This window comes from Chiloscyllium plagiosum, chromosome 1 (assembly GCF_004010195.1).
Source record: "Chiloscyllium plagiosum isolate BGI_BamShark_2017 chromosome 1, ASM401019v2, whole genome shotgun sequence".
Lineage (NCBI taxonomy): Eukaryota > Metazoa > Chordata > Chondrichthyes > Orectolobiformes > Hemiscylliidae > Chiloscyllium > Chiloscyllium plagiosum.
Genome location: NC_057710.1, coordinates 62,423,628 through 62,438,353, shown reverse-complemented (window position 1 = coordinate 62,438,353; position 14,726 = coordinate 62,423,628). Strand labels below are relative to the sequence as shown.

The window sequence follows — 14,726 nt, the reverse complement described above, 5'->3', positions numbered from 1 at the left end:
GCAATAAAAAAAAATCAGTGTAGAATCACAGCGTTGTAGAGAGCAGATACAGAGGAACCTTGATTAGCTGGCATGCGATTATCCGAATATCCGATTATACAGCAAGATCGCAAGGTCCTGATGTTATTCAGTATTCGATTGTCCAGAATTTGGCGGAAATAATACCCACCCGTCTCCTTTGGATGATCAAGGTTCCTCTGTACACCAAAATCAATGTAAACAAAAGAACTGAATACCAAAGAATTGGTATTAATTGCTATTAATCTGAATAGACAACCACATTAATTAGCTATATTTCCATTTCACATGGTTGTTTTCCATACGAAAAGGTTACAGAAGCAGCTCTCACCTCCGCTCTCATTGCATCACCACCTTCCTTAACGCTTTTCTTCTTGCCTTTCTGTTTCTCAGATGTAACTTTAGGCTAAAGGCACAGAAAATAATTAAAATATTAATTTTTATGTTGTGCAGTGATCCTACTTACAGGTTCTCAGTGGATAAAATAGTTTTACATTTTTACTACCAGTTACCTGAATTCTGATAATCGATAGGCCTGTAAATTGTTTCAAAATAACTATTGAGATCCAGACCCTCACCCACCTCAGATTTCCTCTCTACCTCAAAATTGGTCACCTGTTTGCCAGACTTTTTTGTGCATTAGTTACAGATGCAAAACCACAAAAGGTACACAACAATAAGCAATCAAACTTTTACAAGGTAAATATAACATTTGCTAACCTTGCACGGTAAAACCCCAGGACAGCCTTCCACCAGAGATCAGAGGTGGCAAATCTAATCTAAGGTCATGTGGCAATCGAAGCAGTACAACATGTCAATAGATCTGTAAAGAGAAACCTCTCATGGTTTTCATTCCTGAACAATACTCAGAAGGTCTTGTGAATAGAATATGCTTGTTAGTGTTGAAGTCAGTTGTAATTTCAAGCATACTCCATCATTTAATGAGATCATGGCTGATCTACTTCAACACCATTTTTCTACATTATCGCCACATGAATGTACTACATCATAAATGAGCATTTGCAACCCCTTGGGGCAGAGATTTCAAAAAAATCACCACCTTCTGAAAAAATTCCACCTCAGCTCAGCTCTTGATCAAATCCCAGTCTGGGGAAGCAGCCTTCTGTGCTGATTCATGTGTGAACTTTGTATGTGAAACAAATATACTTGAAACAAGTTTGTATGTTTGAATACAATCACCTCTGATTCTTTTTAGTTCTACTGAATTCAAGCCCAGTCGATTAAACTTTCCTCATACAACAACAATCCCTGTATCTTTGCAATCAGTCTGGGAGACTATTGCATTTATGACATGTATAATATTCATGTACAAGGACAGATTTAGCACACAATACTCTAGATGTGGTCACGTGTAAACTCGTCGCAAGACAAGACATTTTTACTGAGACTCAAACTATCCTGCAATAAAGGCTAACATGCCATTTGTCTTTCACCTGCACGTTAACATTCAGTGACTCATGAACAAAGACAAAATCCTCTGCGTCCAAAGAGGGATACCACAGAATTGGAGAACAGCTCATTTGGAACAGTTATTCAAGAAGATGATAGGGATAAACCAGCAAATTACTGACCAGTCTGACATCTGTGGTAGAAAAACAATTGGAAAAAAATTTGAGGCAGAACCAGTATGAACTTGGAGGGGATAGTCAGTGTGGTTTTAAAAGAGGAGATTAATTTAATTTTTTGAGGTGACATCTAGGTGTGTAGATGAGGGTAGTGCAGTTGATGTCGTCTAACGGACTTTGTCAAAAGTCACAAAACAAGAAGCTATTATTTAAAATCACAAGCTTTCAGAGCACTGCTCCTTTGACAGGTGCAGTGGCAATGCAGAATTCTGAAAGCTTGGGATTTTAAATAAATTAGTTGGATTATAACCTGGTGACTTGCGACATCTGACTTTGTCTAACCCAGTCCAACACCAGCATCTCTACATCATGCATAGACTTCAGTAAGGCTTTTAACAAGGTCTTGCATGACAGACTAGTTAAGAAGCTAAAAGCTTATAGAATCCAGAGCTATTTACTAAATTGGTACCCAAATTAGCAGAGGGTGATAGTAAAAGGGCTTTCTTTGTGACTGGAAGCCTATACCCAGTGATGAATGCAGGGTTTGGAGCTGGATCCCTTACTGTACATTATGTATATTAATGACCTAGACATGAATGTAGAAGGCATGCTCAGCAGATTTCCAGAAAATTGGTGATATTCAAAGTTTGTGAGAAGATTTGTAGCTCGGGTGCTCGTTGAATTCCTAGAAGCATGGCATTCATCCACAAACTCCACCAACAAACACATTGACCTGGACCCAATATACCGGCCACTACAGCGGACAGCTGAAACTGACAACCGGAAGCGGCAGGGACAGGCCACTATAAACACCGGAGGAAACACCACAGAAGCGCTTCACAGGAGGGTCCCAAGCACTGAGGATGTCACCCAGACAGGGGACGAAACAAAAACTTCCAGCTCGGCGAACAGAACCACAGCAATTGGTGATATGGAGAATAACGAGGAATGCTTGAGGCTCCAGAATAATAGGGACCAGCTGGTCTGGAAATTGACAAACGGAATTTAATCCGTGAAAGTGAGAGATGGTGCATTTGGGAAGGACTCAGAAAGGAAGGGCGCACACGTTAAATGTCGTGAGCTGGGGTACCCCCGGGGACAGTCATCGGGAGGAGAAATGGCAGATATCCCGCTGATTCCAGTGACTGCTCTCTGCGCTCCCTAACACAGACACCATGCGGGAAGGCCCTGGTGCGGAGCTCCATAGCACTCACCTGGTCGTCGACATCCATGGCCTGCAATTTCTCTGTCACCAGCTCAGCCTCCATCGCCCGGCTCAGACTGATGCAACCGTTACCTCCTCCCGACAGCACACCGGAACTCCGTCACCACTGGGCCATCAGCCAATCACGGAGTAGCATTGCAGGGCCATTGATTGGCTGGGAAGGCGTTGACGGACCTATGATCTGGCCAATGATGTGCTGGTTCCCACCCTCACGCGCTTCTCTCTGATTGGTTACTGTTGCAGCCCGTGTATCTGTGTGACGGTTCACTGATCTCTGGTTAAACATCGGACAACACCAGGTTATAGTCCGGCACTAGCTTTCGGAGTGCTGCTCCTTCATCAGGTGGTTGCAGGACTCCGAAAGCTAGTGCTTCCAAATAAACCTGTTGGACTATGACCTGGTGTTGTGTGATTTTGAATTTTGTATTCCCTAGTCCAACATTGGCATCTCCAAATCATGACTGATCTCTAGTCCCAGCGTTACAGGGATACAGTTATACAGGACAAGAGATCCTCATGACTTGTCCCACCTGTCAATTGTCCTTCCTACCTATCTGCTCCAGCCTCCTCTCCGACCTATCACCTTTACCCCTTCTTCATTCCATCTATTGCACTTCCAGCCTTATTCCTGATGAAGGATTCTTGCCAGAAACATTGATTGTCCTGCTACTCAGATGCTGCCTGACCTGCTGTGCTTTTCCAGCAACACTCTAACCTTGACCCTAACTTGTCAATGTCGATCAGACATCCTAAATTAATCTAGTCCCATTTGCCAGCAATTGACCCATATCCTTCCAAACCCTTCCTATTCCAATACCCATCCTGATGCATTTTAAATGCTGTATTTGTACCAGCCTTAACCACTTCCTCTGGCAGCTGATTCCATGAACGCACCACCCTTTCCTTTAAAACATTGCTCCTTAGGTCCCTTTTATATCTTTCCCCGCTCACCTTAAACCTATGCCCTCTAGCTTTGGACTTCCCCACCCCAGGAAAAAGACCCTAGCTATCCATGCCCCTCATCATTTTATAAATCTCTCCAAGGTCATCCCTCAGCCTCCAACGCTGCAAATTTGCCAGCAATTGACCCATATCCTTCCAAACCCTTCCTATTCCAATACCCAGGAAAAAGACCCTAGCTATCCATGTCCCTCATCATTTTATAAATCTCTCCAAGGTCATCCCTCAGCCTCCAACGCTGCAAGGAAAATAGCCCAAACCTATTCAGCCTCTCCCTCGAGCCTAAGCCCTCCAACCCTGGCAACATTCTTGTAAACCTTTTCTGAATCCTTTCAATTTTCACAACATCCTACAGCAGGGAGACCAGAATTGCACATTATACTCTAAAAGTTGACAAACAATGTCTTGTACAGCAACAGCATGACATCCCAGCTTCTCTATCAATACACTGATCAATAAAAGCATGTATACCAAATGACTTCTCCAGCAGTGTCTTACTGGGGGCAGTAGCTTTGTCAATGCTACCTGAACAGGTCAGACGACTATTTCTCACAGAACCAATGCTATCTGCACTGCCTAATATGTTCACTACAGAGAATTCAACTTTAGTTGCATGTCTCTCATGCTGACTAGACTGGATGTGAATCACACTAACAGCCAAAACACAGTTGTGGTCTCCTTAAATTTTGCTCGGCAATGTAATCTTTGGAATACATAGTCACATAGGCATACAGCACAGAAACAGTCACAGTCCAACTTGTTGTACCAACCGGATATACTAACCTGACTTAGTCCCATTTGCCAGCATTTGGCCCATATCCCTCTAAATTCTTCCTATTCATATATCCACCCAGATGCCTTTTAAATGTTGGGATTGTACCCTCCTCCACCACTTCCTCTGGCAGCTCATTCCATACATGCAGGGAAAACAGCCCCAGCCTATTTAGCCTCTCCCTTTAGGTCAAATCCTCCAACATCCTTGTAAATCTTTTCTGAACCCTTTCAAGTTTCACAACATCTTTGCGATAGGAAGGAAACCAGAATTACACACAATATTCCAAGATGTGGCCTAACCAACATCCTGTACAGCCACAACATGACCTCCCAACTCCTGTACTCAATGCTCTGACCAATAAAGGAAACCATACCAAATGCCTTCTTCACTATCCTATTTACCTGCGACTCTACTTTCAAGGATCTGTGAACCTGCACACCAAGGTCTCAGCAACATTCCCTAGGACCTTACCATTTAGTGTGTAAGTCCTGCTATGATTTCCTCTCTCACCTTAAACCCATGTCCTCTAGTTTTGGACTTCCCCCACCCAAAAAAAAAAGACCTTTGCTATTCATCCTATCCATGCTCCTCATGATTTTATTATCCTTTATGCTGACAATTCTGCCAAATGATTTTAAGTCCTAAAGTCTATTTGACATTCACTAAACTGAAGTGACTAAAACATTAAAGCACTGCAGAAGCATGTTTTTTTCTGATTGGGGAGACATTGGATCTTGGCAGGTACAAACAGATCCCACGAGAGATATGAATTCTGCCTACACAGGGAACTCCTCCAATGTACAAACAATGGCTGTTTTTTTTCTTTAAAGTTCAAATATAAGGAAAGGCTGAATGTTAGTATTCCAGCAAGTTGTAGTAACATAGCTTACCTGCAGGTTCCAATTCCACTTTAAGCCTTTATTGGTTAAGGGTGACTCTTTAAAATAAGTTCCAGGGACACAGGTTCAATTTCAGCCTTGGGTGACTGTGTGGAGTTTGCACATTTTCCTATGTCCGCATGGGTTTCCTCCGGGTGCAAAGGTTTCCTCACAATCCGAAGATGTGGAGGTTAGGTGGATTGGTTATGCTAAAAACCGCCTCATAGTGTCCAAGAATGTGGAGGTTAGGTGGGGAGCCATGTTTCAAAAAGCCCCATCCAGGGTTACAGGATTCGGTGAGTCTGGACGGTATACTCTTCAGAGGATCAGTGCAGACTTGATGGGCTGTATGGTCTCTTTCTGCACTATATGAATTCTATGCATTTTGTTAAGGCATGAAACATTATGCAAGTCTACATGGATTTCCCAGATGCTGTGTGTCTTGCTGCTACATGTGCAGTAACTGCAGTTTTCTACAGAGTTGTGGGTGTCTGAGATTGCATTCACAGCAGTTGAGGCAATGCCACAAATCCAAATTGAGAAAATAAAAATCTAGGCAGTATCTGCATTGTGGAGAAAGTGAGGACTGCAGATGCTGGAGATCAGAGCGGAAAATGTGTTGCTGGAAAAGCGCAGCAGGTCAGGCAGCATCCAAGGAACAGGAGAATCGACGTTTCGGGCATAAGCCCTTCTCCTGTTCCTTGGATGCTGCCTGACCTGCTGCGCTTTTCCAGTATCTGCATTGTCCCCTTTTGAGAAAAGCATGAAACAGAAAAATGGACCTTGTTGTCACTTTATTTAAAGGGTCAGGTAAGCTCAAATTTTGCAACTTGTTCTAGTAAATAGCATTGTACTCAAATGTATATGAAAGTGCTTTTGTGAGCTCCTGGATTTTCTGGAGTTGTTGCATTCTCACAGGAATGGCAGATGGGGAGAATCCACATGAGGTCAGTAAGGCTTTTGAGTCTGCAGTGCAACGCAGAGACAGAGCAGAAGCCACAGTGTTGGCAATGACCACTTGTGTTCAGTCATTCCATTTCTTGTTGCATAGGAGCCAGATCCTCAGGTCCAGATGCCCAAGGTTAACCTTTTCTCTGAGATAGTTCTTCAAGGCAGACTGGCCCCACTGGACCACGTTGGAATAAATGGGTACCATAAGGATCAGTCCTCCACCCCCAGTTGTTCATAATATATGTTAATGATTTAGATGAGGGAATTAAGTGTAATACTCAAAACTTACAGATGTCACAAAGCCGTGTGAATTGTCAGGAGGATGCAGAGATGCTCCTAACAATTCACCTGGCTTTCTGACATCCAATTTTAACAAGTGAGTGGGCAGATGCAGTCATACAGTGTAATGTGGATAAATGTGAGGCTATCCACTTTGGTAGCAAAAAGAGCAAGGCAGATTATCTAAATAGCTGTAATTTGAGATAGAGAATGTGCAATGAGACCTGGGTTCCTTTTACACCAATTGCTTAAAGTATGCATGCAAGTGCAACAAGTGGTAAAAAGGGCAAATAATATGGTGGCCTTCGTGATGAGATGATTCAAGTACAAAGCAGACATGTCTTGCTGAAAATGTATATGGCCTGATGAGACCATACTTGAAAGTTGTGTGCAGTTTTGGTATCTTTATCAAAAGAAGGATGTTCTTGCTATATAATGGGAGTGCAGCGAAGATACACCAGATTAATTCCTAGGATAGTGGGACTCATGTATTAGAAAAGGTTGAATCGGTCAGGAATAAATACTGTACACAAGTCATTAGAAGAATGAGAGGGAATCTCATAGTAACCTATAAAATTCAATAGGACCAGACAGGCTCGATGCAGGAAGAATGTTCCTAAAGGTGGGGAATGCAGAACCAAGGGACACAGTCTAAGGATGTGGGAAGAACCAATTAGTGCTGAGATGAGGAGAAACTTCTTCAGTTCGAGAGTGAACGAGCTTGTGGAATTTGCTACCATAGAGAGTAAAAATTGAAACGCTTTTATGATTTCAAGGAGAAATTGCATATAGCATTCAGGACTAAAGGGATTAAATAAGAAGGGAAACAGGAACAGGCTATTAGAGTTTTAGAGATGTACAGCATGGAAACAGATCCTTTACTCCAACTCATCCATGCTGACCAGATATCTTAAATTAATTTAGTCCAGTACTTGGCCCATATCGCTCTAAACCTATTCTATTCATGCACCCAACCAGATGTCTTTTAAATGCTGTAATTGTACCAGCCTCCAACACTTCCTCTGGTAGCTCATTCCACACATATGCCACCCTTTGTGTGAAAAAGTTGCCCCTTAGGTCCCTTTTATATCTTTCCCCTCTCACCCTAAACCTATGCCCTCTTGAAATCAACAATGGTTGTACTGGACGATGGAGCAAGTTTGAAGGGCTTGAATGACTGACTCCAGCTCTTATTTTTCATATTTCCATGGTTCCTTATGTCCATCTGCAACAAAAACATCTCTTGTCAGACTGGATCCCTCAGTCTATACTGGAGTTCATTTTGCAAGCATTTACATCGCAACAATCTGTGCACTTCCTTTATAAGGCAGCTGGTCTTTTAGGGCTAGTAGGTTTCCTGCAGCGCACAATCTCCAACAATACTGCAAAATTGGAGAACGTGGATTTCACACATTAGGATTAACTTTGTTTTATTTTCCAGCTTTTTGATCCATGGGCTCACTCCTCCCTATCTCTGTAATATTCTGAGCTACACAGCCCTCTTGAGAGGTCTGTGCTTTAATAACAATGGCCCCTTGTACATCTTGGGAATTTAGGGATTATGGTGGCATAGCAATAATGTCCCAAGCTATTGCTCTGGGAAAGTGGGTTTGAATCTCACCATGTCATTTGGTGAAACTTGAGTTTTAACAAAATTCTGAATTAAAAGGTTGCCAGTAAGTGCCTATGGAGCCATTGATGATTGCCGTAAAAACCCATCTACTTCACTAATGTCTTTGAGGTAAGGAAATCCTTACCTAGTCTGGTCTACAGGCAACTCCAGACCAAATCAATGTGGTTGACTCTTAATTACCGACTCAGCAATAAAAACTGGCCTAGAAAGTGATACCTACATCCATGTACAAATAAAAAAAAAGGACTCCCTAGTTTTAATTGCTCCATTGCTAGTGGCTGCATCCTCAGATGCCCCAGTCCCAAGCTATGGAAAGATACCAAACCTCACTTTTCTCTTTTAAATTCCTCCTTAAAACCTATATCTTTGGCTAAACTTGGGTCAATTGCCCTAACATTTCATGTAGCTCTGAGTCTTACAAAGCTTGATAATGCTTCTATAAGGCTTCTCGGCTTATTCAACTACATTAAAAGGTTATGAATTGATTTGAATTGAATCCAATTGAATTGAATCAGAGACACAGAGCTGTACAGCATCAAAACAGACCCTTCGGTCCAACTGATCCATACTGACTAGATATCCTAAATTAATCTAGTCCCATCTGCCAGCATTTGGCCCATATCCCTCTAAACCTTTCCCATTCATATACCCATCTAGAGGCCTTTTAAATGTTGTAATTGTACCAGTCTCCACCACTTTCTCTGGCAGCTCATTCCATACATGCACCACCCTCTGCATGAAAATATTGCCCCTTAGGTTCCTTTTATATCTTTCCCCTCTCATCCTTAACCTATGCCCTCAAGTTCTGGACTCGCCACCCTGGGGAAAAGACCTTGTCTACTTAGACCTTGTCTGATGAAGGGCTTTTGGCCGAAAAGTCGATTTTCCTGCTCCTCAGATGCTGCCTGACCTGCTGTGCTTTTCCAGCACCACTCTAATCTAAGCTCTGGTTTCCAGCATCTGCAGTCCTCACTTTTGCCTTGTCTATTCAACCTATCCATGCCTCTCATGATTTCATAAACCTCTATAAAGGTTGCCACTCAGCCTCGGACACTCCAGGAAAAACATCCCCAGCTAATTCTGCCTCTCCTTATAGGTCAAACACTCCAACCCTGGCGACGTTCTTGTAAACCTTTTCTGATCCCTTTCAAGTTTCACAACATGCTTCCTATACCAGGGAGACCGGATGTGGAGTCACATGTGGCCAGGCTAGGTAAGGATAGCAGATTTCCTAACTTACAGGACATTAGTGAATTAGATGGTTTGTTACAGCAATCAACAATGGTTACACAGGCACTACTGACAAGCTTTTAATTCAATTTTTTTTTAAAAAACTCAAGCATACCAAACATCTTCTTCACTATCCTGTCTACCTGCAACTCCACTTTCAAGGAACTATGAACCTGCACTCCAAGGTTTCTTTGTTCAGCAACACTCCACGGGACATCACCATTAAGTATGTAACTCTTGCTTGATTTGCCTTTCCAAAATGCAGCACCTCACATTTATCTAAATTTAACTGCATCTGCCATTCCTCAGCCCATCTGATCAAAGAATTGAATTGAATTAGCTTTATTGTCACACGTACTCAAATGGGTACAGTGAAAAGTTTATAAGTTGCCACTTACAGCGCAATCTTAGGTACAAAGGTACCTAGGTACACTCCTTAGTTACAGAATAGAGAAATGCAGACAAAAAAAAAGTTATATTACAGCACTGCACAGTATAACCACAGGTCAAAAAAACAAGAAGCAAAGTTAAAAAGATATTTATCACAGTCTCTCTCCAAAGGCTCTCTGCACCAGACCAACACAGGCGGCCTCCACATGGTCTGACTGTTGGCTGCCACTATACTCCACATTGGGCCACTGGTCACCGGTGTCCCCCACTCTGGCCTCTGGCATTTCTGCCAATCCTGCTCCATTAGTCAGGGCCAGGTGTCCGAGGCCTCGAGAAGGGAGGAGAGGAGGAAAAAAATGAAAGAAAAAGAATGGGAGCAGCAGAGGAGCTCCAGCTGCAGCATCTTCAATTTGTACATTCACATCCTTGATGATTTTGATTTCTCTGTTTGTAAAGGTAGAATTTCATCTCTCACAGAAAATACAGAATAACCTTAATCTTTCCAGATGCGGTGGCCGGTGATACTTCAATCTTGAGGAATTGAGCTACTCTGTCATATCTTGATCTAATATTTGTTTTAATGATCCCATCTGCAAAACCTTCTCAATCTTAGCCGCAGCTAATCAGCTAAGATCAAATGGCGAAGCATACTTGATCGACCAATTTGTCTAATTCTGCTCCTATATCTTATGATCTAATCACTGATTTCATCAGCTGCTCAGAAACACCAGGCAAGCCACCAATCTGAATTACCCAAGATTTTATCAGGACTTCCAACTTTGTTTTATGACAGTTTGCTTTCTCTTTACATTTCTGAAGCATATGTTTGAAGTCCCAAATTTTGTGGATGACTCCGGGTAATGACTTCAGAAAGGTTGTGCTTTTAATCACACATTAAGGTGTTTGAAGTTGGTCGAAGCTCTCACTGCTGTGAGATGCTGTGCTTGAGATGAATAAGGTACTTAGCTTTCTTATCTAAGAGGCAAAGCTGAAAAATGTGTTGCTGGAAAAGCGCAGCAGGTCAGGCAGCATCCAAGGAGCAGGGGAATCGACGTTTCGGACATAAGCCCTTCTTCATGAATTCTAAGAGGCAGTAAGAAATAAGCAATAATGCTGGTGGGTTGAGATAAAAAGGGATGGGAGGAGACTTATGTAAACATCAACTTTGGCAAGTCGGACTGAATGGCTAGCTTTTGTGCTAAACGGTTGTAGTAATTTTGTGTAACATAGCGTTGAGGATGTGCTGAAGAGATGCAAGTTCAACCTTTTGAAGAAAAAGGACCCATTGTTCGACTCAGATTGTTCAAATACAACCATCATGCCCTTCTGAAGTAGAAATTACATTGTGTAAAGTAATTTCAGCACCTTGAAATTAAAGTTTAAATCCAAGTCATTATGCTTTTTAATATTAACTTTAATTTGTTTCTGAGTATTCAGGATGGCTTTGATGAATTCATACTTTTGACACTAGGCTTCAGGTAGCAAAAGCATACCCTGAATTCAGCCATAGGTCAGTATTTCCCAGAAGAATTTTCAACCAATAAATCAATGGTCAGAGGTTTTGTAGGGTGTTCTTACATCCACACTCAAATTCTGAATAAATATCCAGAGAAGTCTTTCAGTTAGACAAAACATTTTGCTATTTCAATCAATCATAATTTTTTCAACCTAACAATATTTTTCATCCTTCAGATGTTATGGCCATAGTTGAGTTATGCTACGTAATACATTTCTGCTAAACAGAGAAGATTCAATTAAAGTCTGGATATTTTATTTTTGAATTACTGTGGATGACTTCTTTCAATTTCGCATGTCTGTTTAAGTGTTAAATTTTAAGAGGGGAATAATTTTTCAAGTAAATAAACTATCTCTTGCCATGAATCAACTACAATTTAATGCAAAGGATTGCAATATGTCCAATTAATTCAAGTCATCATTTCAGCACTTTTATTAATATGCAAAATAAATAAATAATACAATACACATTGAAAGAATGTCTGTAAATAAAACTAAATGTGGAGTACCTTCTTTGACTGCATATGTACAAGCCAGAGGTATATATTACTACAAATTGTTATATTTTCATTGATTCCTACACTACCCCAAACATTAAACATTCTTGTAGAATGACTGTGCAAAGGTAGGCAGCTAAGTCACCCTACAGGATCCAGTCAAGGCACCAATACTGTCTTTCACAAACAGAAATACTGCCTGTTATTTGTACTTCACAAATTCATGCGATTTACACTATTTTAAGTCAAAATATGATATACATTAAATAATAAATTGTAACATATATGTCCTAGTTCTGTACCACTTACTTGGAAGTATGTTAATATAACTCCGCTTACTGCTAAAGACATGTGAAAATTTGAACAAATATTTGTGTGCCATGCATGCTTTATCGTCACCAATGCTATAATGAAAATTAGCTGATGAGCAATATATTCTATTTTTTTGGGGGCTCTAAATTGTATATGAATGCACTCAATAAAAAATAATAAGCAAAGAAATATTGGCAAATTAGTGCTTCTTCTGCTCAATAAATCTTGCTGAAGTAAACAAGTTTTATTTGTTCCTCACCACCCCTTTGAACTTCAGTTAAAATCACAGTCTATTGAGCATTCAGACTAATAATCCTCATCTTTGGGATGAGTCACATATGTAAAGGGTACTAATCCACGTTCAGCACCAAGGCCACACAGCAGCCAGTCAGCATCCACTTTTGTTATCACTCTCAGAACGTCACCTTTTTTAAAGCTGAGTTGTCCTTTTTCAGTTGCTATGTGATGACAAAGTGCTTTCACTTCTCTTGAAGGAAAATAAAATAAAAACAAGTCTTAAAATCTGAATGCAAAAGTGAGCTCAATGCACTAAATATTAATGATATTTTATGTTAGCATTGTGTATTCCAATCCATTCTGCACTGCTGTTAAATCTTCAGTACATCTGTGATCTCCACAAATACTTGAGTGTCAAAGCATCAGTCTGCTTGAGGAGTTGCACTTTGTTCCATACAATTAAACAATTATGAAATTCTATTAGTTGCATTCTACCATCAGAAGTAATGGACCAGTAGAGAATATTATTTTGTTTCTTTTCAAGTTTTGCTCACATATATGAGCATGAATAAGACAATTCACTATAGAATGTCAATATCACAGTTTATAATCTAATGGCTATGAATGGGACACTTTTTATCTGGGTATGCAGGGAAGATGGTGATGTAATGGGTAATGTAACTGGATTGGGCATCAAGAGACTGTAGTTAATGCACGTGATGATACTTAAATTCAATTAGCAAACAAAAAAATCAGGAATTAAAATCTAATCATAGTAATGGTGTTACCACAGCTAATCATAGCTAATAATTGACCCAAACATCTCATTAAAAAATTAAAGAAATTCATTACCTGGTCAATTATCTGGTTTTAAACAATTGAACTTTTACAGCAGCAATCAAGTGGGACAAAAGACTTTGTTCTCATACCAAATTACTCTTAGGTCACAGACTTAAAGATCCAAATGATCATTCTTAAGGCTATATTTTAAAAGCAGGTGCTACTTAAATACTTAAGAGTCATTGAGTCATCCAGCATGGAAACAGAACCTGTGGTCTAACCAGTCCATGCTGACCATAATCCCAAACTAAACTAGTCTCAACTGCCTGCTGCTGGCCTATATCCCTCCAAACCATTCCTATTCATGTACTTACCCAAATATCTTTTAAAAATTGTAATTGTGCCTACATCCACCACTTTTTCCAGAAGTTCATACCACATACAGACCATCCTCCATGTAAAAAAATTGCCCCTCATGTCATTTTAAAATCTCTCTCCTCTCATCTTAAAAATATGCCTCCTAGTCTTGTATATCCCTCATCCTACGGAAAATACAACTACCATTTTGTATTGTCCAAATACCTATACAATGTGGTTATGAGATTATGACATTTTTAATATTCTTTGGTTTGCATACATCTTCAAAGACTTTGAATGGTCTTCCAAGTCTGACTTTGCAATTAACCATTCTGAAATCATCCAACTTACAGGCAAAAGAGAGGTTTCTTGAGAGAAAATAGGTATGAGATATTTTATTTTGCATTAGTAATAGAAGAAAGTTTCTTTATTGAATGAAAGAAAAAGTGCCTTTGCTGTTTTTGATATTTTGTGACTAGCGTAGGTTTTAATTATTGCAAATATGTTTATAATTAATACTGTTTATTTATCAATGATATTGACCAGTAGTTTATTGATCAAACTCCAATCTATTACCATTTATCTCTCTTTCTGAAGTTAATAAGAAATCGCAGGGCAAATTACAAGATACATCAGGAATAATAGAGAGAGAGAGATATAGGTTCTCCCCTGACATTTAGGCTCACTCCATTACCTTTTATATTGAACATACTCAGTTATGAGGGAAGAAAATAAACATAGCTTGTGATGCTGTACTTGAAAAATTCTTTTAAGTGTAAAGAAAGAAACAAGTGAAACAGGTAGTTGAAGATTGTCTCACACATCAAATATAAATGAACTGTGGATCCATAGATGCTGACGGATCTGCTGACTATTTATAGCATTTCCTGTTTTGTTTTCAGATTTCCAACAGACATAGCAAATGTTTGCTTAGACAGATAAAAGGGCTTCTTGTTGAATTACTGACATAATGAAGATTATTTTTAAATTAGGAGGGAAAGGATTTTAGAAAAATTTCTCAGAAAGATATTCTGTTTCTATGCGCAACTAGGCATTATCTGTATTAATGTAGTTTAGATTTTATGATGTGCTACATCTCTCAA

At 40.1% G+C, this 14,726-nt stretch overlaps 2 protein-coding genes across 10 annotated transcripts in view; both read right to left on the bottom strand.

Moving 5' to 3' along the window:
• Positions 1-2,933, bottom strand: part of tars1 (threonyl-tRNA synthetase 1) — a 46,184-nt gene extending 43,251 nt beyond the window's left edge. Inside the window, exons 1-2 of the mRNA XM_043688143.1 lie at positions 2,819-2,933; positions 350-424 (exon numbers count right to left, since the gene is read on the bottom strand). Coding sequence (XP_043544078.1) covers positions 350-424; positions 2,819-2,872 — 129 coding nt within the window. The 5' untranslated portion in view covers positions 2,873-2,933. The remainder of the gene's footprint in view (positions 1-349; positions 425-2,818) is intronic.
• An 8,916-nt stretch (positions 2,934-11,849) lies between these two features.
• The window catches only part of rusc2 (RUN and SH3 domain containing 2), a 128,524-nt gene continuing 125,647 nt past the window's right edge, over positions 11,850-14,726 (bottom strand). For 8 of the 9 annotated variants that reach the window (XM_043688079.1, XM_043688072.1, XM_043688062.1 and 5 more), the window contains one exon: positions 11,850-12,736. In XM_043688079.1, coding sequence (XP_043544014.1) covers positions 12,556-12,736 — 181 coding nt within the window. In that variant the 3' untranslated portion in view covers positions 11,850-12,555. The remainder of the gene's footprint in view (positions 12,737-14,726) is intronic. The other variant, XR_006311386.1, reaches the window with a different exon arrangement.